Source organism: Pogoniulus pusillus, chromosome 17, assembly GCF_015220805.1.
Source record: "Pogoniulus pusillus isolate bPogPus1 chromosome 17, bPogPus1.pri, whole genome shotgun sequence".
Classification (NCBI taxonomy): domain Eukaryota; kingdom Metazoa; phylum Chordata; class Aves; order Piciformes; family Lybiidae; genus Pogoniulus; species Pogoniulus pusillus.
In genome coordinates, this window is record NC_087280.1 from 4,371,893 (window position 1) to 4,388,455 (window position 16,563).

The 16,563-nt window shown below is 43.8% G+C and overlaps 1 protein-coding gene and 1 long non-coding RNA gene across 3 annotated transcripts in view; one reads left to right on the forward strand and one right to left on the reverse strand.

The window, feature by feature from the left end:
- PEAK1 (pseudopodium enriched atypical kinase 1) overlaps nucleotides 1-16,563 on the forward strand; it is a 138,940-nt gene that overhangs the window by 97,451 nt on the left and 24,926 nt on the right. The window contains exons 4-6 of one of the 2 annotated variants that reach the window (XM_064157312.1): nucleotides 348-3,617; nucleotides 14,000-14,116; nucleotides 16,040-16,236. In XM_064157312.1, the coding sequence (XP_064013382.1) occupies nucleotides 460-3,617; nucleotides 14,000-14,116; nucleotides 16,040-16,236 (3,472 nt within the window). In that variant the 5' untranslated portion in view covers nucleotides 348-459. The remainder of the gene's footprint in view (nucleotides 1-347; nucleotides 3,618-13,999; nucleotides 14,117-16,039; nucleotides 16,237-16,563) is intronic. The other variant, XM_064157313.1, reaches the window with a different exon arrangement.
- LOC135182833 (uncharacterized) overlaps nucleotides 1-16,563 on the reverse strand; it is a 47,755-nt gene that overhangs the window by 24,763 nt on the left and 6,429 nt on the right. The gene's annotated exons all lie outside the window — the stretch shown is intronic.

Below are 16,563 nucleotides of genomic sequence, written 5' to 3' on the forward strand. Positions count from 1 at the left end.
TTTATATCCTCTTCCCAGCATTTGTTTTAGTGGACAAAATTAAAGGTCAATGGTCCTGAACTAGTCAAGAGAATTACTCTGATTTCTCAGTAATTGCCATTTCTCTCTCAGTTTTCAGGAGTACAGAGCTTAGCTGCCAAGTTTTTAATTCTCTGTGTGTGGGAATGGTGTTTGCAACACTTCTTCGCATTTCAGTGGCACGGTTTTGTAAACGTAGGTAAAAAGAGCTGAGACATCAGCAAAAGGCTACTTGCTTGTTCCAGATTGTTCCCACTGTAGTCAGTGGTGTGTGTAACGATGAGGCTGGGGCATCCCTGTTCTTATCCTTACTCTCCCTTGTGTTTCAGAATGATCACTGCTCAACACAGAAGCCATACGAAGTGAGCAGAGCGGAAACACATGGATCACCTTCCTACCATGCACTGAACAGCACAGCATCACGCGCAGAGCTCTGGGAAAATGTCTGCTTGCAACACCTTCACTGAACACGTCTGGAAACCTGGCGAATGTAAGAACTGCTTCAAGCCCAAAAGCTTGCATCAGCTACCCCCGGTCTCTGAAAAAAAGCCCCTCTCCCATGGAAACCTGAAACCCAATGCAAACCAAAGTAACAGCCACCGGGGAAGAAACACAGGAAGCTTCCGACCCCCTGTGGCAAAGAAACCCACCATAGCTGTGAAACCCACCATGATGGTGGTAGACGGGCAGGGGGTGTGCGGCGAAATCGTCGCCACGGATCTGTGCGAGAGCAAGGCGGTGCCCGCGGGTTGGAACCGGAACAAAGCCATCCTGAACAGAAAACCTCTGAACAACAACAATGAAGAGGAAATTGAAGGTTATAGCCATGTTCACAGGCCGTATGGCAACAACGATGGTGTAGGTAAGATACCAAATAACAATAATAATGGACTAACAGAAGTTTTGAAGGAGATTGCAGGTTTAGATACCACTCCTCAGCTAACCAGACACGAAACGAACTCAAGAGAAAACTTCTTGGGAAGAATAAATAGTTGTTACAAAAGGTCATTAGAAAGAAAGATCCCTCCGAGCTGCATGATGGGTGGAATGAAGGATTCACAGAGTAAGCACGTTATCCTGAGTGGAAGCACTGAAGTCATAAGTAATGAAGGTGGACGTTTCTGTTATCCAGAGTTCTCTAGCGGAGAGGAGAGTGAGGATGACACGTTTTTTGGCAGCATGCAAGAAGAGCACGAGAGCTGGGATGAAAGTGATGAGGAGTTGCTAGCGATGGAAATTCGTATGAGGGGCCAACCTCGTTTTGCTAATTTTAGAGCGAACACCCTGTCTCCTGTTCAGTTCTGTGTGGACAAAAAGTGGAACACTGTGCCCCTCAGAAACAAGTCCCTCCAGAGGATCTGTGCAGTAGATTATGATGACAGTTACGATGAAATTTTAAATGGTTATGGGGAAGAGACAGTGATTCTTTATGGGCAAGAGAGCATGCAGAGCATGGTGTCTTCTGATTCTACATCTCCTGACTCTTCCTTGACAGAAGAGTCTCGCTCTGGCACAGCCAGCAGCTCTTCACAGAAGCTCTGTAATGGAGGGTTATCTCCTAGTACTCCTCAGGACCTCAAATTGATTGAACCAGAATATGAAAGTCTTTGTGATAATCAGCAAGTGAAGGATGTGTCAAAAGCTCCCAGAAATGTCCCAAAAAGTCTAGAAACTCACAAGGCAGTCCTTGCGCTTCGACTGGAAGAGAAGGATGGCAAAATTGCTGTGCAGACTGATAAGCAAGAGAATAAAAGTTCCTCAGATGTTCCTGGTCAAGCTGTAACTATAAATTTGGTGCCTGTGGAGGAGCAAGCTAAACCTTACAGGGTGGTGAATATGGAACAACCGGTTTGCAAGCCATATACCGTAGTAGATGTATCAGCTGCCATGACCAATGAATGTAAGGAGAATCCGACTGAAACCTCAGAAACCAAAACTACATCATCTACCCCGAGCTCACCGGTAACTCCAGGCACACCTATTACATCCTCTGCCACCTCCCCTGTACGAGTAAATGCTAACCTGAAGAAATCCAGTGCAATTAGGTATCAAGAAGTGTGGGCTTCTAGTACCAGTCCAAGACAGAAGATACCTAAGGTGGAGTTAATTAATAACAGCTCAGGACCTTCTGTTCCTCCCAGGAAGGCAAGCCACAAGTCAGCTCCTACTTCACCTACAGCTACAAATGTTTCTTCAAAAACTATCCCAGTTAAGTCTCCCAACTTATCCGAGATAAAATTCAACAGCTACAATAATGCTGGCATGCCACCTTTTCCTATTATCATCCATGATGAGCCCACCTATGCCAAGAGCTCCAAAAACGCTGTTAAAGTTCCTATCGTCATCAACCCAAACGCGTATGATAACCTGGCTATCTATAAAAGCTTCCTAGGGACCAGTGGAGAGCTGTCCATCAAGGATAAAACTACCAGTGTAATAAGCCACACGTATGAAGAAATAGAAAGCGAAGGGACTGAAGCCCTGGGAAGTAAACCCACTGAAGTTCCCCAGGCCAAGGGGGTGACTAACAGCGCTGAGCGCAGGCTGGGTTCTGTGGCTCAAAAGGTCCAAGAGTTTAATAGCTGCCTCGGTAAAAGTCAGGCATCACCGCAGAGAAGTCACAGTGCTGACCATAGCTCCCCATCAAGAGTTCAGAAGACAGCACAAGAGCCTGCAGCAAAAATAGACCTGACACCAGAGGCTTCTGTTGGCGGCAGCAGCAGCAGAGAGAATGCAAGCACGGTGCTCTCACAGATCGTGGCTTCTATCCAGCCTCCGCAGTCTCCGCCGGAAACGCCTCAGTCTGGACCCAAGTCTTGCAGTGTAGAAGAACTCTATTCCTTACCCCCTGACGCAGACGCTACTAAAACCACCCTGGTACGGCCCAAATCCCTGTTTACATCACAGTCTGAAGCGGAGTCATCCAAGATGGTGGAAAATACTGCCATTAAAATGCAGAAAGAAGCACTTTCACAGCCCGGTGCTACCCCCTCTCCAAAGCCAGTGAGAGCCACCCCAACCACCGCAAGCCCCAAAACAGAGCAAGCACCGCCATTTCCTCCTCCGCGATCTACTTCTTCGCCCTATCACGCAAGTAACTTGTTGCAAAGGCATTTCAGCAACTGGACCAAACCAAACAGTCCCACCAGGTCTACAGAGGCTGAGGCAATCCTTCATTCAGAAGGTCGCCGGGCCGCTGACGCCAAACCCAAACGCTGGATATCGTTTAAGAGCTTCTTTCGCCGCAGGAAAACTGACGATGAGGAAGACAAAGAGAAAGAAAGGGAGAAAGGGAAGTTGGTGGGTCTTGATGGAACCGTTATACATATGCTCCCCCCTCCTCCGGTTCAACGTCATCACTGGTTCAGTGAGGCCAAGTCAGACTCCAGCGAGAAGCCCTCAATTGTTTTCATGTACAGATGTGAATCGGCGCAAGCTGAACCGAAGGCTGAGCATCAAAACAAGGGTGGAGCGGAGTCTGCCCTTGCAGAGGCACTAGCAAAAGACAGAGGAGAAACACAGGAGAAGTCTGCAGAGGGCTCTGAGCAGCAAGTAGCCAGCCATTCCTCACCACCCCAGGCTGCCAAGAAAAGCCCCAGGTAATCTCCTTCTCTTTTATACTCACTGCTTCCGCTGTGAACTGCCTGCATATACCGCTACAAGGGGGAGAAAGTAAGGAGTTTTAGTGTGTTACGCTTTTGAAGTATCCTTAGTTTAGGTCACTTACAGCACGTTTTAAAAACCTTTGCATTATACCAAATAATCAGAACAGATTTTTTAGAAATTTCCTAGAAACAGTCCCTGCTGCTTGGAGTTTGTAGGTTCACTCACGTGTTGCAGTGGCTGTGTTATGGTCGATCAGGTGCACTTTCCTGATTTTGAGTTCAGAAAGTGTTGTTGTGTCACAGAAAACTAAAGGATGTTATCTGCAGGAGTAGAAAGCAACCACTGAAAAGTAGAATAGAAATTAGAATGCCTGTGGCTCATAAAAGTTGGTGTGCTAACTTGATCTCACCTACCCAAGACGAGATGCTAATCAACTCGATGCTACGTTGCAACACCACCGCAGCACTCCCAAAATAAACCACATAAAAAGTAATGTCTATAACATCATCTGTTTCAGTTTTCCAAGGCCTTTAGCAATGAATATGCTTTCTATCAGAATTGCATTCAGAAGAGCTGGTTGCTTTATTTCTGCCTGACACTTTTGTTCAGTGACTTCACTTAGCATTTTCCCTACCCCAAAGTTTATTAAAATGCTGCTTTGTTCCAGTTTCCATGACAGTAATTTGGCCAGCAGATGCTTATTTTACTCCTCTAAGTTTATGACAGTTGAACAGTTTAGGTCTGTCTCTTGGTTTAAAGGTCTCTTTGTTCTCTTATCAAGGGCACATGCTCTCTTGGTTGTCTCTGGACATGAAGAGCCATCTTTATTTCCAGTTATGCATTGCTCTCAACATACCCTGAGTTCCTACAGTGCATGACCTAAGAGGGCTGGAGGCACTGGACGCAGCCACTCTCGTGGGTGTATAGCACTGAGCATAGACCAGAGCTGTGGATTGATCAGAATATGTTTCCTAACAAACCCATTTCAAAACAGCTTCAGACTTGCTTTGTTTTTTATAACAATAACCTAGTGATGGGAAATTATTTTTTTAAGGCTGAGGTCTATATAAGCCTCAGAAACTGTCATGGCAGTGTTCCTTGGGGGGTTTTGTCTCCATTGTCTCCACAGAGTTGGTTATGGTGACTTTGAGTACCAATTATTCTGAAGTCAGCTTAAACTAATAGAAATTTCTTGGTGAGCTTAGTTTGAGCTTGTCATAAACTGACTGCTGCTTATCTTAAATTAAAATAACTGTATCTTAAATTAACCAGAAGTGACCATTGGCACCAGGTGTACTGAAATCACTTTTACATCTCATTTTGGGAACAGTAACATAGAATTCTATAGAGATCAGGCTGACTCAGACTGTTTGTCACACCTGGGCAGCATTGAGTTTTGCAATGTAAGGTGGTGATAGGGTTTACCACAATGTGATGTAATCCTAGTTTCCATATGCTTCCATTTGAAGTAATTGCCCCAAATACAAGCTAGGATGGTCTCTAACACCTCAATGTGCTGCTGTTTCAGCTGACTTGGGCAAATTTCAGTCTTAGGGTCAATAACTTGATCTTTGTTTTTTATGTACGTTAAAATTAATATGTAGCATTGGAAAAGATCTGCTACAAGTTGAGGGTGTGAGTTCCAGAAGCATTAAGCACTTTCACAGTCTCTTCAAGTCGGTAGGAGCTGTGAGCATTCAGCATCTCTGCAAAATGTGCAGTGCCACAACAATACAGGGAGATGGACTACACCAAAGGGAGTGTCCCAGTTTTTGCAGTGCAGGCCACAGATGAAGGCTGAAGACAGGTGGGAAATGTTCCCAGGGTTAGAATAAGCCTTGGCAGGAGTCTCGTGTCTCTAGACTTACCCTAAATTAAATGGAGAGAAGTGGGCAGCTTTAGAGAGCACGTTAAAGAACTACAGAAGTTTGTGCTCTCAGCCCTCCTCCAGAGGAACTCATTTTGACACTGATCTCCAGGGACATCTAGAGCAAACGAGGTTGTACCAGCACCTCTTCTAGCAGCGGTACCAAATGCACTGCTGTCAGCACACTGTCTGGCTCCCATCTCTTTAGCACCCTGCTCTTGTGCTGCCAAAGCAGTTCATGTGGTTACCCGTGGGGACCAGACTGAAGAATTGGTCTAAGCACAAAATAACTTTGCAGTTCTTGTTCAGCAGGTCAATTTATTGATCTGATAGGGGGGCCAGGCAGGAAGAAGCAGCTGCTCATCTCGGTGCAGAAGGGCAGTAAGAGACTAAGAGCTGTGCCTCGTTGGCACTTGTTCTCAGGCTCCCCTAGAGGTGGTGCTCTTGTAATGTTTTCTCCTCTGCACTACTACTGGAGTACTCCCGCGCTGCATCGTGAGATGCGTGGCCAGCAGGGCAAGGGAGAGGATCCTCCCTCTTAATCTGCTCTCCTCTCGTCAGACCCCTCCTGGAGTACTGTGTGCAGTTCTGGAGCTCCCAGCACAAGAAGGACATAGAACTGTTGGAGCAAGTCCAGAGGAGGCCACCAAGATGATCAGAGGGCTGCAGCAGCTCTGCTATGAGGACAGGATAGGAGAGTTGGGGCTGTGCAGCCTAGAGAAAAGAAGGCTTCGAGGAGACCTTATTGTGGCCTTACAGTATCTGAAGGGAGCCTACAGGAAGGCTGGGGAGGGACTATTGACAAGGTCTGGTAATGATAGGATGAGGGGTAGTGGGTTTTAACTGGCAGAGAGGAGATTGAAACTGGATGTTAGGAAGAAGTTCTTTCCAGTGAGGGTGGTGAGACACTGGCACAGGTTGCCCAGGGAGGCTGTGGCTGCTCCTTACCTGCAGTTGTTCAAGGACAGGTTGGATGAAGCCTTGAGCAACCTGTTCTAGTGAGAGGTGTCCCTGCCTATGGCAGGGGGTTGGAACTGGATGATCCTTGAGATCACTTCCAACCTAAATCATTCTCTGATTCTACTTCTGCCCTTACTGCTGAAGCCAAGGTCATTTTGTCTTGTCTCATTCACTTATTCTGAAAAAAAACAGGTTTTCTTTTTATTTTTCTGCAAATGATGCTGACACTCTCTGAAAGTATGCCTCACAGTTTTCCCTGGTGAGAGCTGGAATTTTCCAAATGTTAAGAGTTGGAATTTCTTCTTTTCACAACATTGGTTTATGGTTTCTACAGATTTCCAAGAAAACAACTGAGATGTTGAGAAATACCTTGTGGGGACAAGGGCACAATACCTTGTGGGAATCATAGAATCTTAGAATCAACCAGGTTGGGACTTCCAATGTCATCCAGTCCAACCTAGCACCCAGCCCTAGCCAATCAACCAGGCCATGGCACTAAGTGCCTCATCCAGGCTTTTCTTGAGCACCTCCAGGGACAGCGACTCCACCACCTCCCTGGGCAGCCCATTCCACTGGCAAATCACTTCAGTTGTTATATTCAGTTTCCTTACTCCTTGAGGTTATTTTTAATATCATTAGAGAGACCAAGTGGAAGCTTACAGTTCCAAAAGTTGAAGTTAATTTCCCTTTCTGTTCAAGTATTTTGGCTTTTGCTCTTAATATCCTGGTAGATGAGAATCAGCTTCCACTATGGCACAAGCAGGAGTTAAAACAGATGAGAGGCTGTGTGATGGTTTGGGTGTTCCTTGCCCCCCCACACTTTGGAAATGACCCAGACTAGACTCAGAGGCTCTGGAAATTGAATGAAGCTTTGTATTTACAGCTTAGCACAAGATACAAGCAGATATTTACAGTACATTCAGTTATATACAGAAATATACAAGGTAAAAGGTAATGCAGAAATACAACAGCCCTGCCAGAAACCTGAGTCCCCAGGAGGGGCTCCCAACCACCCTCCCACCTTCTTCCACCCCTTTGTACCTTACCCCAGATCTTGCCTTATGCCCAAGGATGATTGGAGGATGGGCCAGGGCGGTTAGGAAGCAGGTGAATTAATCAGAGAGACAGCAGGTTAGGTTAGAGAGAAATGCAGCCCACAGCCTGGACAGAGAGCATCTCCCTTATCTATGTTTGAATTCTTGCTCTTATACGTCTCAGCAAGCCTATGAGTGACGTAGACATCACCATTGTATTGTTTCTTTTTCTCAGCCTGTAATCTAATTCTTCTCACCAAAACTAGCTAGCTTCAAACTAGCACAGGCTGTTCAAGTGTTAGTAAGAGGTTAATGTTTATTCAGGCTAAAATATGTGCATGGAAAAGATGTTTAAAATCTTGAGCTGAGCTTGCAGAGGCTTAGAGGAAAACAGAAGACATGAAGATAGCAATCAAAGAGGGTGACACTTTTCTAACTCAGAATGTCAAGAACAGTAAGCTTACTGAAAAACCAAACCAATGGCCTGGGAAATAAGATAAGCTTTAAAAATGTTAGATTACTGGGGAGGTCTTGAAAGCAAATTAAATGAAGATACACTATTTCCTTACTTTGAAAATGATTACAGAGCTGCTCAAGATAGATAACATAGCAAAAAAAAAAAAAACCCTGGCTGAAGGTATTTAATGTTATCACTTAAAAAGGTCAGGGTTTCCCTTTGAACAGCACTTGTGAACTACTCAGCTCTTGGGAAAGCTGGAAACTCTCTCTGTGTCACACAAAATAATTAGGGTTTGGGTCCCATCCCTGGAGGTGTTTAAGGCCAGGCTGGATGAGGCTCTGGCCAGGCTGATCTAGGGTAGGCTGTCCCTGCCCACGGCGGACGGGTTGGAACTGGCTGTTCCTTGTGGTCCCTTCCAACCCTGACTGATTTTATGATTCCATTCTATGGGTTATCCATGTGATTGTTTGCTTCTGTTTGATGCCTGTCTGCACATATGGTGGTTTGAAAGGAGCTAGCCAATTCTAACATATTAAATTCACCCAAAACGTGTAGATTCATTTTTGCTAGAAGTCAGCAGTCCCAAGAGCTTCAGCATTAATTAGAATGAAAGTAGAAGTCCATGATGCAGCAGCTGCTCTAAGGCAAAACCTAAAGCTGACCTGTAAAAGGATAATACAGTGTGCTTCTGGACAAAGGCACTGTTAATTGATGAAGGTGGTACAGCACAGTGTGGAATCCACGCAGGAGTTTAAAACTAACAGGTTCTTCAAAGGCTTTCTTATCTAGTGCATCAGGTTCTGGGCATAGCGCGGGGTAAAGGTTTCTGCTCTCAGTCAGCGAGAGATCACTGCTGATACTGAGTAGCAGCTTTTTAGATGGAGATGTTTCCCAAAAGAAAACTGTTGCTTCTGATTCTTCCTTTCTTGTCTTCATAAACACATCAGAGGTGTACTAAAACCACATTCAGCACTGTTATAGATGGCAGTGCCTTTGTAAATCAAGGCACCGCTCACTGATTTGTGCACAGCCATTTCCATTCCAGTTACCTATTAAACTGAAGAGTGTCCTTTCCTAGCTGCAAGTCAGCCATAACTTTCCTTTATAGGGTCCTTGGGCCAGGCTTGGATGAACTAAAGAGAAAACTCTGTGTTTACTGAAACACTTCCTTCAAACAGTGAGGTCTGCACATTCATTGCATTGTAGTTTAGATAAGAAAGCATTTCTTATAGCTACAGCTGGGATTGCCAATCCAAGTCCTAAACTGTTAACTTTGGCAAAAGGATTTGAGCTCCTAAGTAATGGAATTCTTTTGTTGGTAGCTCTTCTATCTTGTTTTCCAAAAGGAGTGAAGTGCTCACCCTTGTTTGTGATGGTTTGGGAGTTCCCTGCCTCCCTGCTCTTAGGAAATCACCCAGACTAGACTCAGCCAGATGGAAGTTGAGCAATGAAGCTTTATATTTACATCTTAGCACAATATACAACCAGATGTTTACAATATATACAGCTATCATAGCATCAACCAGGTTGGAAGAGACCTCCAAGCTCATCCAGTCCAACCTATCACCCAGCCCCATCCAGTCAACCAGACCATGGCACTAAGTGCCTCGTCCAGGCTTTTTTTTAACACCTCCAGGGACGGCGACTCCACCACCTCCCTGGGCAGCCCATTACAAGGGCAAATCAATATACAAGTTAAAAGTAGTACAGAAACACAACACCCCTCCCAGAAACCAGAGTCCCCAGGGGGAGCTCCCAACCCTTCCACCTTCTTTCCACCTCTCTACCTTATATCAGTTTGCCTTACATGCAAGGTGAGGTTGGAGGATCGGCAAGGAGGAGTTAGAAGCAGAAGGATTAGTTGCACAGATCCAAGCAGAAGGGAAAATACACACTCTGAGAGAGAGACACACACACTCTGTGTCTTATCTATGTTTGTGTTCTTGTTTTCATACATCTCAGCAAGCCTGTGAGTGCAGCAGACATGGCCATAGTTTCCTTTTCCCAGCCCATAATCTAATTTCTCTCATTAAATTATTCCAATTTGCTTCAAACTAGCACAAGGTTGTAAACCTGTGTGACCACTTTCCTGGAGAAGCATGCTTCTCCACTGCAGTTAGACACCACAGCAGCAAGCTGCCTTCTTTAAAGGCTGGTTTTTATTCACATTGCCCCTGGGCATTGCACTGGACACTTTCATGGGCTCTCTACCTACCAAAGCCTTTGGAAATGTTTTGTTATCTTTCAGATCTTATCCCAGTGCCACACTCATAGTACAGATAGTTCAGGTCGAGTAGCTTCCTGCCACATGATGGCTGTGAAAGTAATATAAGTGTCAATGCCTGGGGAAGAGTCTTTTTGGAAAATAGCCAAACCCTTGCATAGTTCTTGCCTGCCATGGAAGTGTTTCAGTTGTGTAAGCAAGCTTTAAGTGAGTTGTGTCGTGCTGATAGTCTCGAGGTTGCTGAGGACTGTCCACACTGCTTGCTTCACGTGGCAGTAGAGCCAAATGTGGTTTCAAGGACCTGAGCTTGCCATCAAATTTCCATATATATGTGATGGAGAAGGACAATTCTGGTGAGATGATCTAGAGCACCAAGACTCCAAAGGCCTGAAATGAGCTATCTCCTCGGTGGTTTTTTAGTCATTTCTGTTACAGCACTAACTCTTATTTAAGGAAAGAAGAATAGGTGACTGGGGCTAGGAGTATGCCACAGTGCAGATCATCTGTGGCCTGGACCTCAAGAACCTGAACTAAAGCTTAGGGAATGGAGCTTATATAGGCTGTCTTGATTCAGAGGGCCAGGAGCCATGAAGAGATTCCAAGTTCTCTGTGTATCAAGAAGAATCTCAGTGTTGTAACAGATTAGTCAGTGAAAACACCTGGGATCATTGTTCTTCAAAAATGTAGTCATATATTAAGACCCAGATGACATCCAGACACAGGCAGGAATAACCACCACTACCACATTCCACTTTCTCATTGTCATTAATCCAGTCCCTGCAAATTCCACAGCTGCTTCAGAAACTATTTGAGAACAAAATCTTTTAAATCACAGTAGGGCTCTGTTCAAAACAAATTCCTTCCCAGTTTAGAGGACCTGTTGTATGAGTTGTAAGGTAAGGTTCCTACCTGAATCCAGATTTAAGCAAGTATAGTTTCTATAAATTGGTGAGGAGAATTCAAGGATGTTATAGCTGGAAAGAAGTATTTTTCTTTGAGCAAGTCTACTGAAATGGGAGAATCAGTCTCCTGAAAAATTCAGGTAGAACTATCAACTCCTCCTTCTCCTCAAGTCCGTCTTGATTTGCCTTCTCCCAAATACCAGCAAGGTTTATTTCCCTTACCTGGCAGTGCTCAGCAGTGTGTTTAAGAGCATTAACTCTCCATCAATTAAATGCTTGTGTGAGGTTTTCCTCTAGAACATCTCTCTGCTAAGAGAATTGAAAACTCTGCATGGCCATTAGGCAAGAAGTTTGATAACAAATCGTGTGAAGGTTCATAACCACTGAGGACCAAGAAGAAAGGATTTCACAACTTCTTACTTTATAAACTTAGATTAAGAAATGGCAAAACATTCATTATCGTTCTTAACTCTTCTAACATAGTCTGCAAAATGGAAAGACTGAGAACTTAAGATGGGTGGAAAATATTTTTGTACTGCCCAGTTAATCTGGGGAACTCATTGCCATTCAGTTTCACCGACAGTAAAGAGCTTAGCAGGATGTCTTTCCTGGATTATTGAATGTATTCCCTTTATCCATCCAAACATTGCATTATACAAGATTAGGGGGAAAAAAAGAACATGAATTATCTTGCTTCAGGAGTAAGCCAAGTTCTAAACAACAAAAATGAAAAATAAATGTAATGGCTTGGTTATTTCAGATTGCCATTTGAAGTTTCACTTTCCTCTCAAGTGACAGTTTCTGGCTGACGGCAGCAGTGAGGAACTGAACTGCATGAGCCACTGGGATGGGCTTTCTGTACTCCGAAACCTGGACACTGATCATCTTTGCTCAGTGTTTAGCAGAAATAAAATAGTCTCTCTTCTTGTGTAAAGTGGCCTTTGACTGTCCTGAAGCCATTAGTCTCTCTTTATTTTTCCTGAAGCATTTTTCAGTCAATTTTGGCTTTTATGAGCTTTATTAGCTTAAAACTGTAGGGCCTAGGGGTATCTCCAAGAGAAGTCAATGAAACTAGAGTTACACACCTTGTTTTTTTAATGTAAAACTAAGTCATCTTCCTTGTGGGACTCTCATCTCTAACAGTACAATTACCAGTCATAGAATCAGTCAGGGTTGGAAGGGACCACAAGGATCATCTCGTTCCAACCTCTGTGCCACGGGCAGGGACACCCTACCTAGATCAGGCTGCCCACAGCCTCATCCAGCCTGGCCTTAAACACCTCTAGAGATGGGGCTGCAACCACCTCCCTGGGCAACCCATAATTCATCAACCACTGATTATTGCATTGCTGATGTCCACTCCAGGAAGAATCAGAGCCTCAGCTGGGTCTAAGGCCACATAAGCTTTTCCCTGTGTTTTGCCACTCATTTCCTCCACTTGGATTTACAGGCTGCCTTACACAGAGCTGTACTCCCTCAGCTTGACCTCTAGACCTGATCTTAGTTCAGCAATGCACTTCTTATAATAAAATCACTTCTTGTAATAAAGTCATTTATTAGGAATATTCCACTTTATATCCTTCATGCACATTGCTGTTTATTCATCACTCTAATTGAGAGGAGTCCTCTGAAGAGAGGAAAGTAGAGGCCACACAATAGCTGTGATTGCACTGTCCTTATAAAAATCCACATGCTGTGCAGGCTGCTTTCTGCTTCTTACTGTTCACAAAAGGCAGAGGCGAGTTAGACCACGTCACCTTTTGGCCAACCTCCAGAAACTGTGGAGGAGGAGAGCCTAAGATAAAGAGTTAGGGGCATTTTTCCCTGCAGAAAAGAAGGGGGGGAGGGGGGGAACCGCTTTAAACCCAATTTTGAGTTTGTGCACGTGTGAATGACAAGTATGTGAATTCAGCTGAAGGACAGTCCTTTTTATGGCCAGTTTTTCTGCTGCTTGTTATCTCAGCTTCTTAGGAAAACACATGTGATCTCAAAATGCAGAAGGCTGCTCCCTCAGTAACTGAAGAGTCGTTTAGTTTCAGCCACATGTGCACACAGAGCAGAGTTCTCTGAGGTAGTTCACTTCCTATGAAGTTTGGGCTTGAAATAAAGAAGGGAAAAGAAAAAATCTTGGACGGAGAAGGCTGTGCCCACTATGGTAAAAGCTGAATATGTGCTCTTATGCAAGGCATTAGAGAATCCATCCTGGCAAAATATCTGTAACTATCCCAAATAAGGGGACAGCTCTAAGTATCACTTGTTATCAACAAGCAGTAAAACTTATCGGGCTGTAATGGCTCTAATCTCAGAGAACTGCTCCTTTATCAGCTGCTCTATGTTTCTGGAAAACTAGTAGTTTTAACTGTTTATTTCATGAAAGAAAAGAAAGTTGGTTCTGGTAGCTTGCTGTGTTGAGGGATTTTTGCCTTTTGTTCCTCCTGTGTTCTCTCAGTGCTGGCCATGGACTGGGTTTTGCCAGCTGAGTCACTGCACTGCGTGCGTGTGCTTGATCTCTGCGTCTTCACTGGGGGAAGTGTTTCCCCTCAGATTTCATGGCCTGGCTGCTAATTGTTGTGATTTAAGATGTATTAGCTTGAGACACTAAAACTGGTTGAATAGAGATTTGAGTCATGTATGTCATTTTAAGTTCTTATAACTCCTCTTGAAATCTGACCTGGCTTTTCCTTTATTTAACATGACTAAGACCATAGTTGTCATAACAGAGCAGTGATGTAGTAAGCAGGCTGTGAACTGTTTTTCAACCATGAAGGCAGTGGAAGAGTTAAGAAGGCAGGGCTGTAACTAACTGGTTTCCTGGGGCACTTTGGCAAGTCCTTTGGACCAACCCCCTAAGGTAAACATTAAGGTGCAGTAGGTGTATCACTCTGTGCAGAGTTCAGCCCTGTTGCTTACAGCTTGCACAACTTGTAGCACATCAGAACACTGTGGAATCAATGGCTCGCCAGAGTTTCAAGACATGATTAAAAGACTCAAGAAGGCCCTGAAAGAATTTCCTTTAATGGGGAATTGTGTGAGTGAGTACAGTGGGTGAGTTGGTTGTTTTTTTTTTCCTTTCTTCCTTTCTAGCTGCTGGTTTACTTTGGCAAAATGCTTCTGAGCTTAGGTTTAGTGTATGTGCTTGCATGTGTCTGGTTTGGAGAATGAATCTGTTCTGTACCTCACCAACTGACACTAAAAAATTACTTTGAGACATCATTGCTGGTTTGTGGCAATGACAGAACTGTAAAGCTATTGGAACCTGTTTCTTCTTAAAGAAAACATTCTTACTGAAGAATGTGGGTATGTATGTGACTTACAGCAACTCCAAGTCTTTGGTTGAATTTCTCCTCGTCTTGAGAGCCTTGTAACTGCTTTAATTTTCTGTATGCTTTACTCTGAAATTATATTAGGTTAACTCTTTCATGGGGGCGTATTTATGGCCCACGGAATGTTCTTCACACCATTCCTATGCATGGCACTAAAAACCAACCAAGAATTTAATGCTGATTAAAGATGATGTCTTTTTGAATTTGTGCCAGATTTTTTCTCTTTTACTAACAAGCTCTAATGAGTACTGTTTGTCTCAGCCTGCAGTTAAAACTCCTGAATCTGAGTAGAAACAGCATGTGTGTGCTGCACCATATAGGGGGCTTTGTGTGATGCAAAGTACTGGCATGCTTTCATCTTTGTAGTCTAGAAGATTGTGTATCCTGATTTCCAGTATTTGGACATTGGCACAGAGAGATAAATGCCTATCATTTATGTTAACTCATGGAAGGATGTAATCTCTTTTTCCACTGTAATACAAATCCTTACAGAAGCTCAGCTGCTCTGAGTGGTTAAGAATGCACCATTTTTGTTTCTGTTCATCAGAAGCTATATAAAGTTTTTAATCTTTACCACAAAAAAAAAAACCCCAAAACATCTGTACAGATCTGTGATGTGGTGATCATCTTTTGAAGGAAGTTCATTGCTCCTATCCTTTATGGAAGTCACAAGCACTTAAAAAGTTCCTGCTGCTCTATTTGATCAGGTTGTAATAATGAGACCTAGTGAAGAGGACATACGCTCTTGAGATTTGCCCTGTAATGAGTATTAGTTTCTGTGAGGGAGAGAGGATAAAAGCACAGGAATGTTTTTGCTCTGAGATATTTTATGTGGCATATTATTGATAATTGCTGCTATGTTTTCAATAGGGTTGAGGGGTTTTTAATAAACCTGAAGATGTTTTAATACATATATATATCTAAAAGGCATAGTTTTAAAACCACACTGCAATAACTATATGCATGGAAAATGACCAAACCTGTGATCTTCCCAGCTTTGTGCTGTAAGTCACATAAAACCTCACAGCTAAGAGCAAACACAGAGGAATACCTCCGTGGCCTTTTGCAGGCAGCCTAATGCAGGTGGATTTTAATCCTGGAGAACTTTGTATGGGAAATAGATTACTGACATAGAGGAGCTACTGATCTGTTTCCCAAAGTGTCAGTTCCCCAAATCCTACCTGCATATGAAAATGTATCATTAAAGTTTTATGCATTTATTAAGACTTAATAGCTCCCTTGGTGTTACTTGGAATCTTTGATTAGAGTAAAATTGCTCTGATGAGCGAGAAGCACCTTAAACTCTGCTGCTGCTCTGTGTGAGCCCTACATGTTTTATGCAGAACCATGCCTGCATATCTATGCATACATGTCGCTTGTAGGCAGCTGTAAAACATTTTCCTGTCCCTTCTGTATGAAAACCATGAGCAATGACAGTACTATTTTAGTCAAAACTTGTTTCTTCTTATTAAGCAACATAAATATGGTGGAAAGTCATCATTGAACTAAGGAGGGAGAAAGGAGCTTAGTTCTTTATCGCTTCATTCCCTTCCCTGAAGCTATTTTAATGGCTACTCCAGTACTTTGCCAGTAGGATCTAGTTGCCAGCTCTGGTCTCCAGGTGATGTTGTTTTGTTTGTTTCAGTCAAGTGCCCGATGACACGACACTGGAGGAGCTGTCCCCTCGTGTCCCTAGAGCTGTGTTTGTGAAGCAGGACAATGGCGGCAGTGCCTCCGTCATACCAGTGTCGTCTGTCCGCCTCCCACTGGGGGAGGAAGAAAAGGAAGAAGCCTCCAGTTCTCCTGACTTGAATCCTTGCAGTGCTACATACAGCAATTTAGGTAAGTGGATTCCTAGAGAAGAAAGCGTGAAGGACATCAGGCTTTGGATACCATTGCAGGCAGCGAGGAACCTGTGTGTTCTGAACGGCTCCATCCGCCCTCACAAGGGCAGTTTAAAGCAAACTTGCAATGTTCATCTCTACAAAACTGAGTGGTTCTGCCTCGTTCTGACATACATGACCAAGAGTTAGCAAACTCAAAGGCTTTTCTTTCCTGTGATTTTAGACCTACGTCTTGATTGGCTCTCATGATAAACATCTCAGATACTTCTAAAAGACACCTTGTTTTCTCTGTTTGGAGGGATTTTTATCAGAGAGGGTTTCAAAG